General features: G+C 37.3%; 1 protein-coding gene across 4 annotated transcripts in view; it reads right to left on the bottom strand.

Annotated features, from left to right (window-relative positions):
• LOC143032723 (ATPase family AAA domain-containing protein 2-like) overlaps positions 1–6336 on the bottom strand; it is a 111776-nt gene extending 105440 nt beyond the window's left edge. For 3 of the 4 annotated variants that reach the window (XM_076197652.1, XM_076197655.1, XM_076197653.1), the window contains exon 1: positions 6174–6336. In XM_076197652.1, coding sequence (XP_076053767.1) covers positions 6174–6284 — 111 coding nt within the window. In that variant the 5' untranslated portion in view covers positions 6285–6336. The remainder of the gene's footprint in view (positions 1–6173) is intronic. The other variant, XM_076197656.1, reaches the window with a different exon arrangement.
• Positions 6337–13116: the final 6780 nt, after the last annotated feature.

The raw sequence follows: 13116 nt of genomic DNA, 5'->3' as shown, positions 1-13116 counted from the left end.
GTCCATCACTCATTAACAAGCTATATAAATCGTTAGTTCGTCCACATTTGGAATATGCTGTTTCCATATGGTCACCGAATCTCATTAAAGACATTGACAGACTGGAAAAAGTACAACGGCGAGCCACAAAACTGATTCCAAATATCAAAAATAAATCATATGAAAATCGACTTAAGCACATGAATCTGTTTTCCCTAAAAAAGCGTAGACTCAGAGGTGACTTGATACGGGTCTTTAAGATTTTAAAGGGAATTGACAACATCAAGTGACAAAATTTTCACATTGAATGAGAATCTGACAAGAAACAATGGTCTCAAACTGTCCGGAAATAGATTCAATTTGGAAGTAGGTAGAAACAACTTTGCCAACCGTGTAGTTAATAAATGGAATAAACTTCCTGCACAGGTAGTGCAATGTAGTTCAGTTCGAAGCTTTAAGAATCATTTAGATAAATACCTAAGTAAGATGCTGTAATGATTATGATTTATGTTATATTATTTGTTTTTGTTTTGTTATAATTTGTCTGTCTGATTTTCATTTATTATTAGTTATATGAGGGTCATTCCATATGAAACCTACCAATGACTTATAACTCATTGTCACAGATTTTGATGAAATTTGGTGTGCAAGTAGAACTCGGTGAGACAAATTGATTGAGACTAGTCTCACGTTTCTATCTTTTATAGAACCAGAATTATGGTTTCCGACAATTTTGAGAAAAATCGAAATTTTGAAGGTACGGCCTAATTTCAGACATGCATAACTTTGTTAGTTTTTGTCGTAGAACATTCGTTCATATGTCATTGTAAAGCTAATGAGTAGCTCTGCAACTTTTATTCTATTCATTTTTTACCTATGAGGTCAAATAAAAAAGTACCATTTGACCTTGAATAACAAAAAACACGCCATCTTCGATTTTTTTCATTTTTTGTACAAATATTCACCATCATCTTAATAACCTTCATGCCAAATTTCATAGTGGGACATACAGGGGATCAGAAGTTACAGGCACTTAAATAACTATAGGTATAAGAAAATTTTGGTATTTTTTGATCTGTATTATTTCAAAAAATTCATATCTCGGTTATTTTTAATCATAAAATGTTCACTAACATACCATTTTAAAGCTGATGATTAGCTCTACATCTTTCATTCTATGCATTTTCTACCTAAAAGGTCAAATAAAAAAGTTGTCTAACCTTACAAAAACTTTTTTTTGTGGGGTACAAAACTTCACTACTTACCTTATTGTATTCAATATCCAGGTATACAAACTGCTTGTGTATAGGATTTGTATATCTAAATTTTTTATCTAATATTAAATAAATAAAATATAATATTTATAAATAAAATATCTAATATTTTGTATATCTAAATTTTTTTTATATCCTTTTTACAGATAAAATATTTACCCACCAACAGAAATAAGTTTAAAAATGCTTGGAAGAAGTTTTAAATTCAAGAAAGTGTGTTGTAATCCTATCAACCTTCATGATGATGATCCTAATAAGAAAGGAAATCGGCAAATGTCAGAAGACTTTGTGGCAAAGAACATTGCATTTAACCTTACAGAAGGTTATTATATTTGTGACAAATGCAGGAAAGAAATTACGAAAAGAAGTCGAGAATTACAAACTACTGAAATAGAAAATGAACCAGCAACAGTCCCTGAAACAACAGATAATGAATCATCATCTTCTTCAGATAAAAGGTCGGAAGATGATGTTTTTGTTGACAAAGATACTGACCTGAAAGCACTTAATGAGTCTCTATCAATCATTGGAGAGTCACCAGTAAAAAAAACAAAGACTTGAAAAAGGAATTTACTATAAGGAAGAAAAAGCCAAGAAAATCCAAGATAATATTTGCAGTAACTTACAAATTGGTTCAGCACCATCAACATCAAAAGACCATACAACAGCATCTGCCTCTCACGTTACAAATGCAGATGAAGAAATTGTTATTCAGCTAAAAGAAAAATTTAATACAACAGAAAAACGTTCAGAAAAACTCCAGATTTTGACTGTTCTTCCAAAAAGCTGGAGCAGATCAAAAATCCAGGAAGAGTTCAAGGTGACCCAATATATGGCTAGACAAGCAAAAAACTTAGTAAAAGAAAAAGGTTTCATGGCTCTCCCAAACAAAAGATTACCAACTTTCTCAAAAGAAACTGAAAACATTATCTTACATTTCTACAAATCTGAGGAAATAAGTAGGATTATGCCAGGAAAGAAAGATTATAAATCTGTCAGGAAAGGAGGATTTAAGGTACAAGAACAGAAACATCTAATTCTTTGTAACCTCAGGGAAGCATACAAATTATTGAAAACAAAACATCCTTCCTTAAAGGTAGGGTTTTCAAAATTTGCAGAACTTAGGCCAAAGGAATGCATATTGGCAGGCGGAGCTGGAACACATAGTGTATGTGTATGCATCATCCACCAGAATATTAAGCTGATGATAGTAGGATCCGGGCTTTCTTGTTGTACAGAAGGTGAAGAGATTCATTTGAGTGATTACACTAGTTGCTTAGCTGCTACTACTTGCAATGAAAAGTCAATTGACTGTTTTTTTCATCAGTGTTCTGATTGCAACTCTCTCTCGAATAATTTTGCTGAATATTTAGAGACAATTTTTGAAAAACACATGATTGATGACATTTCATATAAAAGGTGGATTTCTACAGATCGAACAACATTAGAAACCATCAGTAAATCTGTAAATGAGTTTATTGAAGAATTTTGTTCTAATCTTAAATTATTGAAACGGCATGATTATATTGCAAAGCATCAATCGCAATTTTGCGCTGAGAAAAAGAGAACATTAGGTGATGGAGAAATGTTGATTTTGGCAGATTTTGCTGAAAATTACTCATTCATTTTACAAGATGCAGCTCAGGGGTTTCATTGGAATAATGCACAAGCTACATTACACCCCTTTGTATGCTATTATAAAGATGAGGAAGAGCTTAAACATCTAAATGCTGTAATTATTTCTGATTGTTTACACCACGACACCATTGCAGTACATTTATTTCTGTTGGTGGGTAAATATTTTATCTGTAAAAAGGATATAAAAAAAATTTAGATATACAAAATATTAGATATTTTATTTATAAATATTATATTTTATTTATTTAATATTAGATAAAAAATTTAGATATACAAATCCTATACACAAGCAGTTTGTATACCTGGATATTGAATACAATAAGGTAAGTAGTGAAGTTTTGTACCCCACAAAAAAAAGTTTTTGTAAGGTTAGACAACTTTTTTATTTGACCTTTTAGGTAGAAAATGCATAGAATGAAAGATGTAGAGCTAATCATCAGCTTTACAATGATATATTAGTGAACGTTTTGTGATGAAAAATAACCGAGATATGAATTTTTTGAAATAATACAGATCAAAAAATACCAAAATTTTCTTATACCTATAGTTATTTAAGTGCCTGTAACTTCTGATCCCATGAATGTCCCACTATGAAATTTGGCATGAAGGTTATTAAGATGATGGTGAATATTTGTACAAAAAATGAAAAAAATCGAAGATGGCGTGTTTTTTGTTATTCAAGGTCAAAGGTCAAGGTCAAATGGAACTTTTTTATTTGACCTCATAGGTAAAATATGAATAGAATAAAAGTTGCAGAGCTACTCATTAGCTTTACAATGACATATGAACGAATGTTCTACGACAAAAACTAACAAAGTTATGCATGTCTGAAATTAGGCCGTACCTTCAAAATTTCGATTTTTCTCAAAATTGTCGGAAACCATAATTCTGGTTCTATAAAAGATAGAAACGTGAGACTAGTCTCAATCAATTTGTCTCACCGAGTTCTACATGCATACCGAATTTCATAAAAATCGGTGACGGTGAGGTTCAAATTTGCAAAAAAATTGGTAGGTTTCATATGGATTTACCCATGTCAATTTATTATCATTTACTATTTACCTGTTTGTTTATTATTGCAACTATACCTATGCATTTATTTATGTATTTTATTTGTTATTTACATTATTATAGTTTTTAGTTATGTTTTTTTTTTTTTTTTTTTTTTTTTTTTGCATCCGACCTAAATATGGATCAAAAGGTCTCCTGTCGGCATGCTCCGCCTTTGTAATGAACACTCCTTATTGCCCTTAAATCAAAAAATGCATCACTGATGTAAGAGAAGAAGAGGCATGGGGAATCCTTGGGAAGGCATGACATAATTCCATTTGGGAAGAGAGAGAGATAAAAAAAAAAATAAATAAAAAAATAATAAAATAAAATGACAAAATTAGAAACCATGGAATCTTTACCATTTCTTAATAAATCTGGTCATAACTACATTGATGATTTACATACAGCTACTGTATACAATACAAAAACCAATCCTACTTGACTGGTTGGGATTTTGCCCAGTAGGATTGTCAGTGTCACCCAAAAACTCATGATTTCTTTGATTTAAATAACATCTGGTAATTACATTGACATAACTTTTCTAACAACATAATACCACTAAATATTTAGACAACTACTCTTTAAAATTAATGTAACCTTAATGATTGTGGAAAAAGCAATCAAAGACTTATGTTGATCATAGACTGTAGTCCATCTTTCAAGTATCATATCAATCAAGTGGTAGGAACAATGTGGTATCATCTACGGAATATTTCACTTCTCAAGAAATATTTGGATGGAAATACAATGAAAATGTAATTAGCGAAATGGACTATTGTAATTCACTTTATTACAGAAATACTAATTATCTATTGAAGAAGCTACAAGTTATGAACAGGGCTGCTTGACTCCTAAAAGCCAGGCTTGCTGCCTCCTCATGAAAGAATAACACCAGTACTCATTGACTTGCATTGGCTACCAATCAAAGTACACATGATCTACAAATTTGTGTCCTGACATATCAAGCAGTATGATTTGGTAAACTTAGATATGTAGGGAATTTACTGCAGAACTTGCATCTTGATACCGCTATGGCTCTGAGGCACACTGTTGAGCAGCACAGGCTCTTTGAGCCCAAAGATAATTTGGAAACAAGCTTTAGAGCATTCAAAAAGATTGCTCCACAGTTAAACAATGAGCTACCTGGAAATGTAAAAAATTGTGATACCTTGATAACCTTTAGGAAAGCACTGAAGAACCACTTGTTCACAAGAGCATGTGACATTATTGACATGTGCATTAAAGGTAATTATGATCAGTGTTGATGCTATATCTATGACAGCCCAGCAGAGCATGGCCAGGAACTTCATCAATGGTAAATGTTATTTTTACACTTTTGTAATGTTCTCTTGATGTTTGTATCACAAGTTAGGTGTTATGGGCAATACCACCCAAAACACCAGTGTTATGGGTGTTTCCAAAGACCCGAGGTTACAATTTCAGACGTATGATGTACTGAATCTGATAATCATTTTATGGATTTTGTTGATCATTGGTCATTTGAGGCAAGGAAATGATAGCAATACTCTCATCTTTATTTACTGCAAATATCTTTTTTTATCATTAAACTACTCATCTCTGGCTTCCTAGTCAATTGATGGGAATTTGAATTTCACCAGATAAAATCAAAGCACCACTTCAGAGAAGCCTTAAGAATCCTTAATTATTTCATTCTTAGTTCATACACTTATACACCAGGAGGAGTAAAACAGCCCAATCAGATAAAGAAAAGAAAAAAAAAGAACTTTGCCCCACTCCTCCAGGCAGGGGACATTAACCTGAGGGCAGAGTAATGAACTCTGCCAACCACGACCTCCACAGCGAAGCCAAAGCCTTTCGTTAGTGGGGCTCATTTACTTACTCCACTTCAATGGAAATGTGATGCAAATACTTTTACCTAGAGATGCATCGGTTCTGTGTCCCTCAAATGCCACACCTTTTTCAAAGCGAAGCAACTGCGATAATTTCAAACCCGCATCCGCCGCTTACTCTCTCACAAAGATCGCGTAAGACAAAGACTCCGTAGGAACGATGAAAGCACAAGAATCATGCTGCATTTTCTAATATCCTCTGGACCAATTGCAAGAAATACAGTCCAAACCCTTACTAAACCATTATATTTCCATAAACCTTCTTCTTGCACCTACAAAAGTATCTTCATTGGTAAGAGAAGTCAGTTTCACTGGTGACTGGTGAAGTGGTCGAATGGCACAAAGCAAAGCTACTTACCTCGTCGTCTGGTTCCTGCAAAGATCCTCTTGCACTTTCCCGTGATTGTCGTAAAGGCAATAATGACTTATTATCATTATCAGCCTCCCTATGGCCCCTTGTAGCTACCATTTTCCCAACCAACACAGTTCATAATCACTCCGACATCACCATCCAAAACAGACTACTGACAACACAAACAAATTTTTCGAAACGCAAAGTAGACCCTTTGTGTAATTACATTCACAGGGTGAAAATTTCCACAGAATGCATAAACTTGAGTAATGATACTAACAAGTATTAATTATTGATATATTTATGGTTTTTCCACTCTGATACGTATTTAGTCTGGTAATGCTTGGCGTAGGGATATCGATAACAAAAAGCGCGCGAAAAATTCAACTGACTGGCGCGCATCATCCTACAAATCCCGCCAAGGAAATTGTTAACAGTTGCTAAACCAGTACTCCTCCAAAGTTGTACGCATATATGTTCAGATTAAAAACACTATTATACAATACTTCTCAGTCTTTTCTTCTTAAGCATAAATAACCTTACTTGCCAGTTCTTGAAATTTGTCGTTTTCTTTCATTTTCAGTATTGGTTTCTATCCACAATGTTCAACATGTTTTTTACAATTACTACATAAAACATATTTTCACGGTGCTTTCGGCACGTCAAAGAAAAAGAAGTAAAAACGGCGGTAGATTTCCATTGTAAACAAAGAATAGTGGGCCACTACATTCGACCATTCTCAACTTTCGAACTGAAACAAAAAATATATACGTATATATTGCACTGTTGTGGAATCTAGAGATCAGATTATTCGTTCACCATGGATTAAAATGCCTTAATCACTTTTCTCACTTGCAACGACAGATGTGAAGGTGCTTGTAAACCACGTCCCCTAAAAAATCCGTTATTTTAACACCCGCACCATCGTACGCCAACGATGAAAAACATCGGGCTGCCATAGTTACGTCAGTATGGCATGTTATATCAACAATACAAGTAAAAGAGCATCAACCTTTTGGGAATATTATTACACTACCATTTTATTTAAAATAATTCATATTTCTCACATCGTGCAATTATCAAGTCTATCTCTGACGGCAGATAAACGTTCAAATCTGCGTAATATGTTAGAATTATATCAGTGTGTAATTCTACGTATAAGCTCTAGCTTTATATATTCTAATTAAAATCACAGTGACTTATTTCAACAATTGTACATAAATCCCGTGAAAGTTTGTTTGATGAAAATGGGAATTACCTGTTGTTTTGGCTGACATGTACATTCCCAACAACTATATGTGAATAACTCATTATAGACTTTACGAATAAATTGTAACTCGAGTCTTTGTTTTCAGATGACAACCATAATCCTTCGACCAACGAAAAAATCTGAGATGCTAATATGATTAATGCCCACAGTACATTTTGAATGTCATTGGGAACAACCGTTAATTTAATTTTATCTTATAAACAATCTAGATAGATTCTGAAAAACCTAGATTTACATGAATTCTTACGAGATACGTGACTACATACACGAGTTCAAATTTGGGGAACCCATACATAGGCAACAATGAACCGTTACCCGCGCGTAGGCCTCTCCGAGACCAACGTCGCCTAACACCTGGACGTTGTAATAAACCCTTGCATCATCCAAATTAAAAATATTATTTGATTAATTAATTATGATCATTAAAAGAAAAGTATTGATATCAACAATAAGGATAGTAATAACTATGATGATGGGGACACCGTGGACATGAATGAGATAGTCGGGAACCAGTTTAAAGTAAAAGTGGTGTTGTTCCAATATATTGCATACAACGACAATGTGGCTACGATTGCATTGGTGTTGATCGTGATCCGAATGGCGACAGCTGCATTCGATTCCATCAGCCAACCTGGCGACTCCTACTTGTCATCTGGTTTGAGTTCCTCTACTCATCTACACAGTAACAAATCATCTCTGAAAAATATTAATAAATAAATAGATAAGACGGAATAGTGAATTGGTGGCTAAAACCATGGTATATTCACGACAAACCAGCCAAAAGTAACAATCAAATAATGGTTCATCCAACATTAGTGCAAAGATATTGAATTACCAATTACTAATTTGCGAGAAAAGTATCTTGAGTGGAAATGAAAATGTTATGTACAGGCTACGTTTTTTTTTTTTTTTTTATACTACAGTGCTTTTAGTTTCTGAGAGACGACGTTGAATATCCACTGTTTATTTCAAGGAAGATATCGCTGTGCAATCGTGGATGATAACTATTAAGAAAGCTTTTGAAAACACTCGGTTATTGTGATATGTCGGTATCATGAAGCACTTGGAAGCGCTTTGGGGTGGCAACATTCTTCTACGAAGAAGGAAATGTATAACTGGAGAAATTTTAGGCGAAGCAGTGAGATTGAACTCCGCATACGAAGAAATGGCAACTGGTAATGTAACAAAATAATGTTGAAATAGTCAAGTGCTTACCTTTGTGAAAGTACAAGAGGCAAGAAAGCTTAAATCTCAGTTTAAGGGGTGCCTCTCCTCTCCTCGACTGCCTTAGTCTCAAACTGATTATATCTGTTTTTAAATATATTTGCACTTGTGCTAGTAATCGCATTTTCAGTGAGGCCGTTCCACTTATTGCCTACCCTTGAATTAAAACAAAATTCTCTTTACTGTTCGGTGGCGAGGTTTCATTAACTTGAGGCGTATACGACCTCTTGCTTGTGGGTGGCAGTCTTAGGTAACCAACCGTAGATATTCTTCAGCCCCAACCTTGTCCATATTTTTCAAGATTTTGAGAGTTTCTCTGCGATATCTCCTCGGGTCCTTCGTGCAAATGTGGCGAGTCTCAGTCTAGCTGATATCTCCTCATATGAACATTTGTTGTTTTCAGTTCCGGGACTAGTTTAGTAGCCCTTTTTTGTACTACCTGCTCCACCTTTCTTTATGTCACCTCACATATATGGAGACCATGCTTGGACACAACACTCAAGACACGGCCTTACTATTGTCTTCTATAGGGACATCACCAAGACATGTCAGTCTTATATATATATATATATATATATATATATATATATATATATATATATGTATATATATATATGTATATATATATATATATATTGGAAGGAGGCCATTTATGATGCATGCGTTGTTGAAGTCAACAGCTGCGATAGCATTATTATGCTTGTAGAAATGCTTTTCTAAGTTGCGCACCAACGTGCGGTCGTCTGGAAGCAGGTTCTTAAGCAGATTGCTGAAGTCCATGGTGTATATCTCTCACGAAGAACCCACAGTCGGAATAAAAAGGAAACTTTGGAAGAATGTGTAACTTCTATATTTCGGCTAATAACTATAGCCCTGAAGAGGGCTATAGTTCTTCGTGAATATTAATTACATACGTGCCACAACATTTTGTCAAAGTGATATATATATATATATATATATATATATATATATATATATATATATATATATGTATATATATATATATATATAAGCCCCAGCATTGAATTAGCCTGCTACCTGTCTCGAGGGCTTGAGACCACCAGTAATGATGACTCCAAGATTTTTTCCTTTTGTATTTCCCCCAGTACTTTCTGTCCCAAATAGTACTCGCATCCTGTGTTCTTTCTTCCAATAAGCATAACTTGACATTTCTCTTCATTAAACTGGAACAAGCACTTTTGGCTCAATTCCTTCAGTACATTCAAATCTTGTTGTAGGGTCATGCCATCTTCTGCAGTTCTTATCCGATAATAAATTTTTTACGTCATCAGCAGAGTTTCCCTTTAAATGGACGTATCTAAGATGTCATTTATGAATACTGGGAAGAGTACCGGACCCGGTACACTCCCCTGTGGGATGCCACCACACCATATCTGCAGCCGCTCCGAGGAGGTTCCCCTGACACGAGCCCTTTGCGCTCTTATTTCCAAGAAAACCCTGTATCCACCTATATATTTATCTCTCTCCTAGAGCTTCCAATTCAGTTAAAAGTCTACTGCGGGGGACAGTATCAAATGCCTTTCGGCAATCAAGATAAACAACATCTGCACTATCCCCATCACCCACCGTATTTTCTAACTCTTCTAGATATCCTAACAATTGGTTCAGGCAAGATCTTCCGTGTAATTAATTCTTGAACAGGTGATTTCCCCCTATATAGGTGCTCTCCTATATCTTTTCTTAATAGTCTTTCCATTACTTTACACGGAACAGAGGTGAGACTCGTAGGTTGGTCCTGTCACCCTTTCTTGAAGACAGGAGGGCATACGTTGGCTTTGGTCCAGTCTCCCGGCAAATTCCCTGAACTAATGGAAATTTTAGATATCACCCAAAGCGGATGTGCTACTTCACATACACATTTAGTGAGTACCTTAGGATGTATTCCATCGGGTCCAGGTGTGGGGAACCAGCTCAGCAAAAACTGGCATGAGGCTCTTGTTCCTTGTCATTAATTAACAATGCCATTGAAGGATCAAAGGGTTAGGTTACTTAGGACATTGTGGGAGGGCGGGAAAATATCAGGATTAAAGACTGGAAAGAAATGACGATGTATGTTGCCGTATGTTACTCACAAGGTACAGGGAGATCAATGAATAAATGATGAACGGACGAGTAAACAAAATAGGCAGATAAATATATATGAATAACGAAAAAAAAGTGGAAGAAAACCTGGAGTACGGTAGCCGCCGCCCCCCCCCCTTCCCTCCCTACCCATCGTCCCCAGCCGTGGGAAGTCTGGGCCACGCTCCCAGAGGTCCCTGCTCAATAATGAACAGTTACCTTCTAAGAAGCGTCTGCTCACTGCCCCTTGCTGGCTGTTGCCCTCCCCCGCATCTTCGCCTGCTATAAAAATGATTTGCAGGTCAACCATTCTGACGCTGACCTGCCCGCCCTTTCAAATCTCACCCTTCCTTCCCTCGTTGGCCCTTCCCGACGCCGCACTCAGCCAGCAGCAGCAACAGCCATTGTTGTCCATGCAGATCTCTCGTTGCCAACATGACGGGATTTGCACGGGCATCCCTGGAATAATGAATCGGTTTGCACAGGTTTTCAGAAGGGCAGAAGCTAAGTGCATATAGGAAAAGGGCGTTCACTTAGTATGAAAAAAAAATCCTCATTGCTATGTATGGTATACACTAATTATTTCAATATATGTGGGAATTAGTATTAAATTCCGTTAAATTCAGTGCATCCCATATGTATAAACCTCAGGGCGCATTTGATGACGAGGGAAATGGAAGGGGCTACCGCACCCCACCATGTGCAGCACATGAAGAAGTATTCGTTCATGCGGGTAGCGAGGATTTTCCCCCAGCCCAGCCCTCCGATAGTTTATGTGCAGTATTTCTAATTAACAAAATATTGTAACAATGCAGTCACGGCGCCTATAGTTGGTTATGTGCAACTTATTTCCCAAAATCGCTAAACTATGAACAAGCAATTGTTAAATGTTAACAAGAGCTTCCAATGTACGCTTGTGTGTACAGAGTATTCGACTCTGTTACAGATGACATGTACCTACTGCAAAAGTATTCTCCGAGCTCAAACTTTTTATATGAGATACAGGGAGACAGATTGACGCAAACGATAGCATATGTGAAGAAGGATGTTTACTTATGTTGAACGTGTGGAAGGAGCCGAGCAACGTACATGTTCAAGGTTCTGGCGTGCCCTACCGACGCACCGCACACAATTTTGGAGTTCCTGTCAACTTGAGGGATGCGGACTTCAAGAGGCGTCTCGATGTCCTTGGTGCCAAGTGCCTTCGAAGAATCGTGGAGTATCGTTGAAATGACTTTGTATCAAACCGGAGAATGCACTCTGCGACTCTGCCTATACTCCTGTTCCTTCGAGCAGCAGCACAATTCGTGAACGTCAACCCCGGCTATATGTGGTCCGCTTCCTCCCTTCCTTGATGTCGATCCAACTCCCGGGGTTCCTGTCTCTTGTGGGAGAGACTAAGGGGAGGCGACCGCACAACTCATGATGGCTGTTAGGGCAAGTCGATCGAACCTGCCGAAAGTTGTTTGGAGTGAGAAGAAGGAAATGTGTCTGCATGGGAGCTTGCTCCTCGGAGAGAGACTGTTGTGGGGCTTTGTTGGCGGCGGCGCGAGTGAAGCGATGCGTCTCCTGCCAACTTGTGTAACAATAGTAACAGAAATATCACTTTGACAACGGTAACACAATTATTATTATTGAAGACAGGAGAAGGGTATTCATGCACGTAGAGATGCGAATGCTGGCCGGTCCATTTCTACTATCCACACTCCCATTCACCTCCACTTACCTCCTCACTAATGCACTACCTTTACTTCAGCATCCCATAGGGTTGGATGGTCTTCATAAAGCCCCTAGAAGAATTTCACTACTACTACTATTACCACTGCTGCTGCTGCTGCTGCTGCTACTACTACTAGTACAATGGTGTACATGTACCCCACATGCATGGTAGTTGAGTGGGGCGCTGGACCTGACTCTGATGGTGACGAGGGCCGCATTAGGTCAGGTCGGGTCATGTCTTGGTGTCAGCGGGCGCTTATAAGCCGCCTTCCCCGCAGGCCAGGCCCAGTTCTCCTCTATTGTTACGCGTCACAACTCTGGGATCAGGCGCGACCGTCGCCGCTCGGCCTTCGGGGCACGCGCGACCGTCGCCGCTCGGCTTTCGGGGACCAGGTGCAACTGCCGTTCGGCCTTCGGGGACCACGTCGCCGCTCGGCCTTCGCTCGCACTCTCACACCAGAATAAAAATCACAAACTTAACCAGGGTTTCAATCACTCCCTTAGCACCAGAACCCATATAACATACTCGTAGATTATACTACTACTGTTCCTTATCATTGTTACAACTTTTTCATTTTACTACTGCTATTACTACTTCTACCCACTATTACTACTACTATTTCTCACTAATACTGATGCTACAACTATCTCTCA

The sequence above is a fragment of the Oratosquilla oratoria genome, chromosome 14 (genome assembly GCF_046742065.1).
Source record: "Oratosquilla oratoria isolate Oo_2021 chromosome 14, ASM4674206v1, whole genome shotgun sequence".
NCBI lineage: Eukaryota > Metazoa > Arthropoda > Malacostraca > Stomatopoda > Squillidae > Oratosquilla > Oratosquilla oratoria.
The sequence above is the reverse complement of the archived record's forward strand: the minus strand, read 5'-3'. Positions and strand labels throughout refer to the sequence as shown.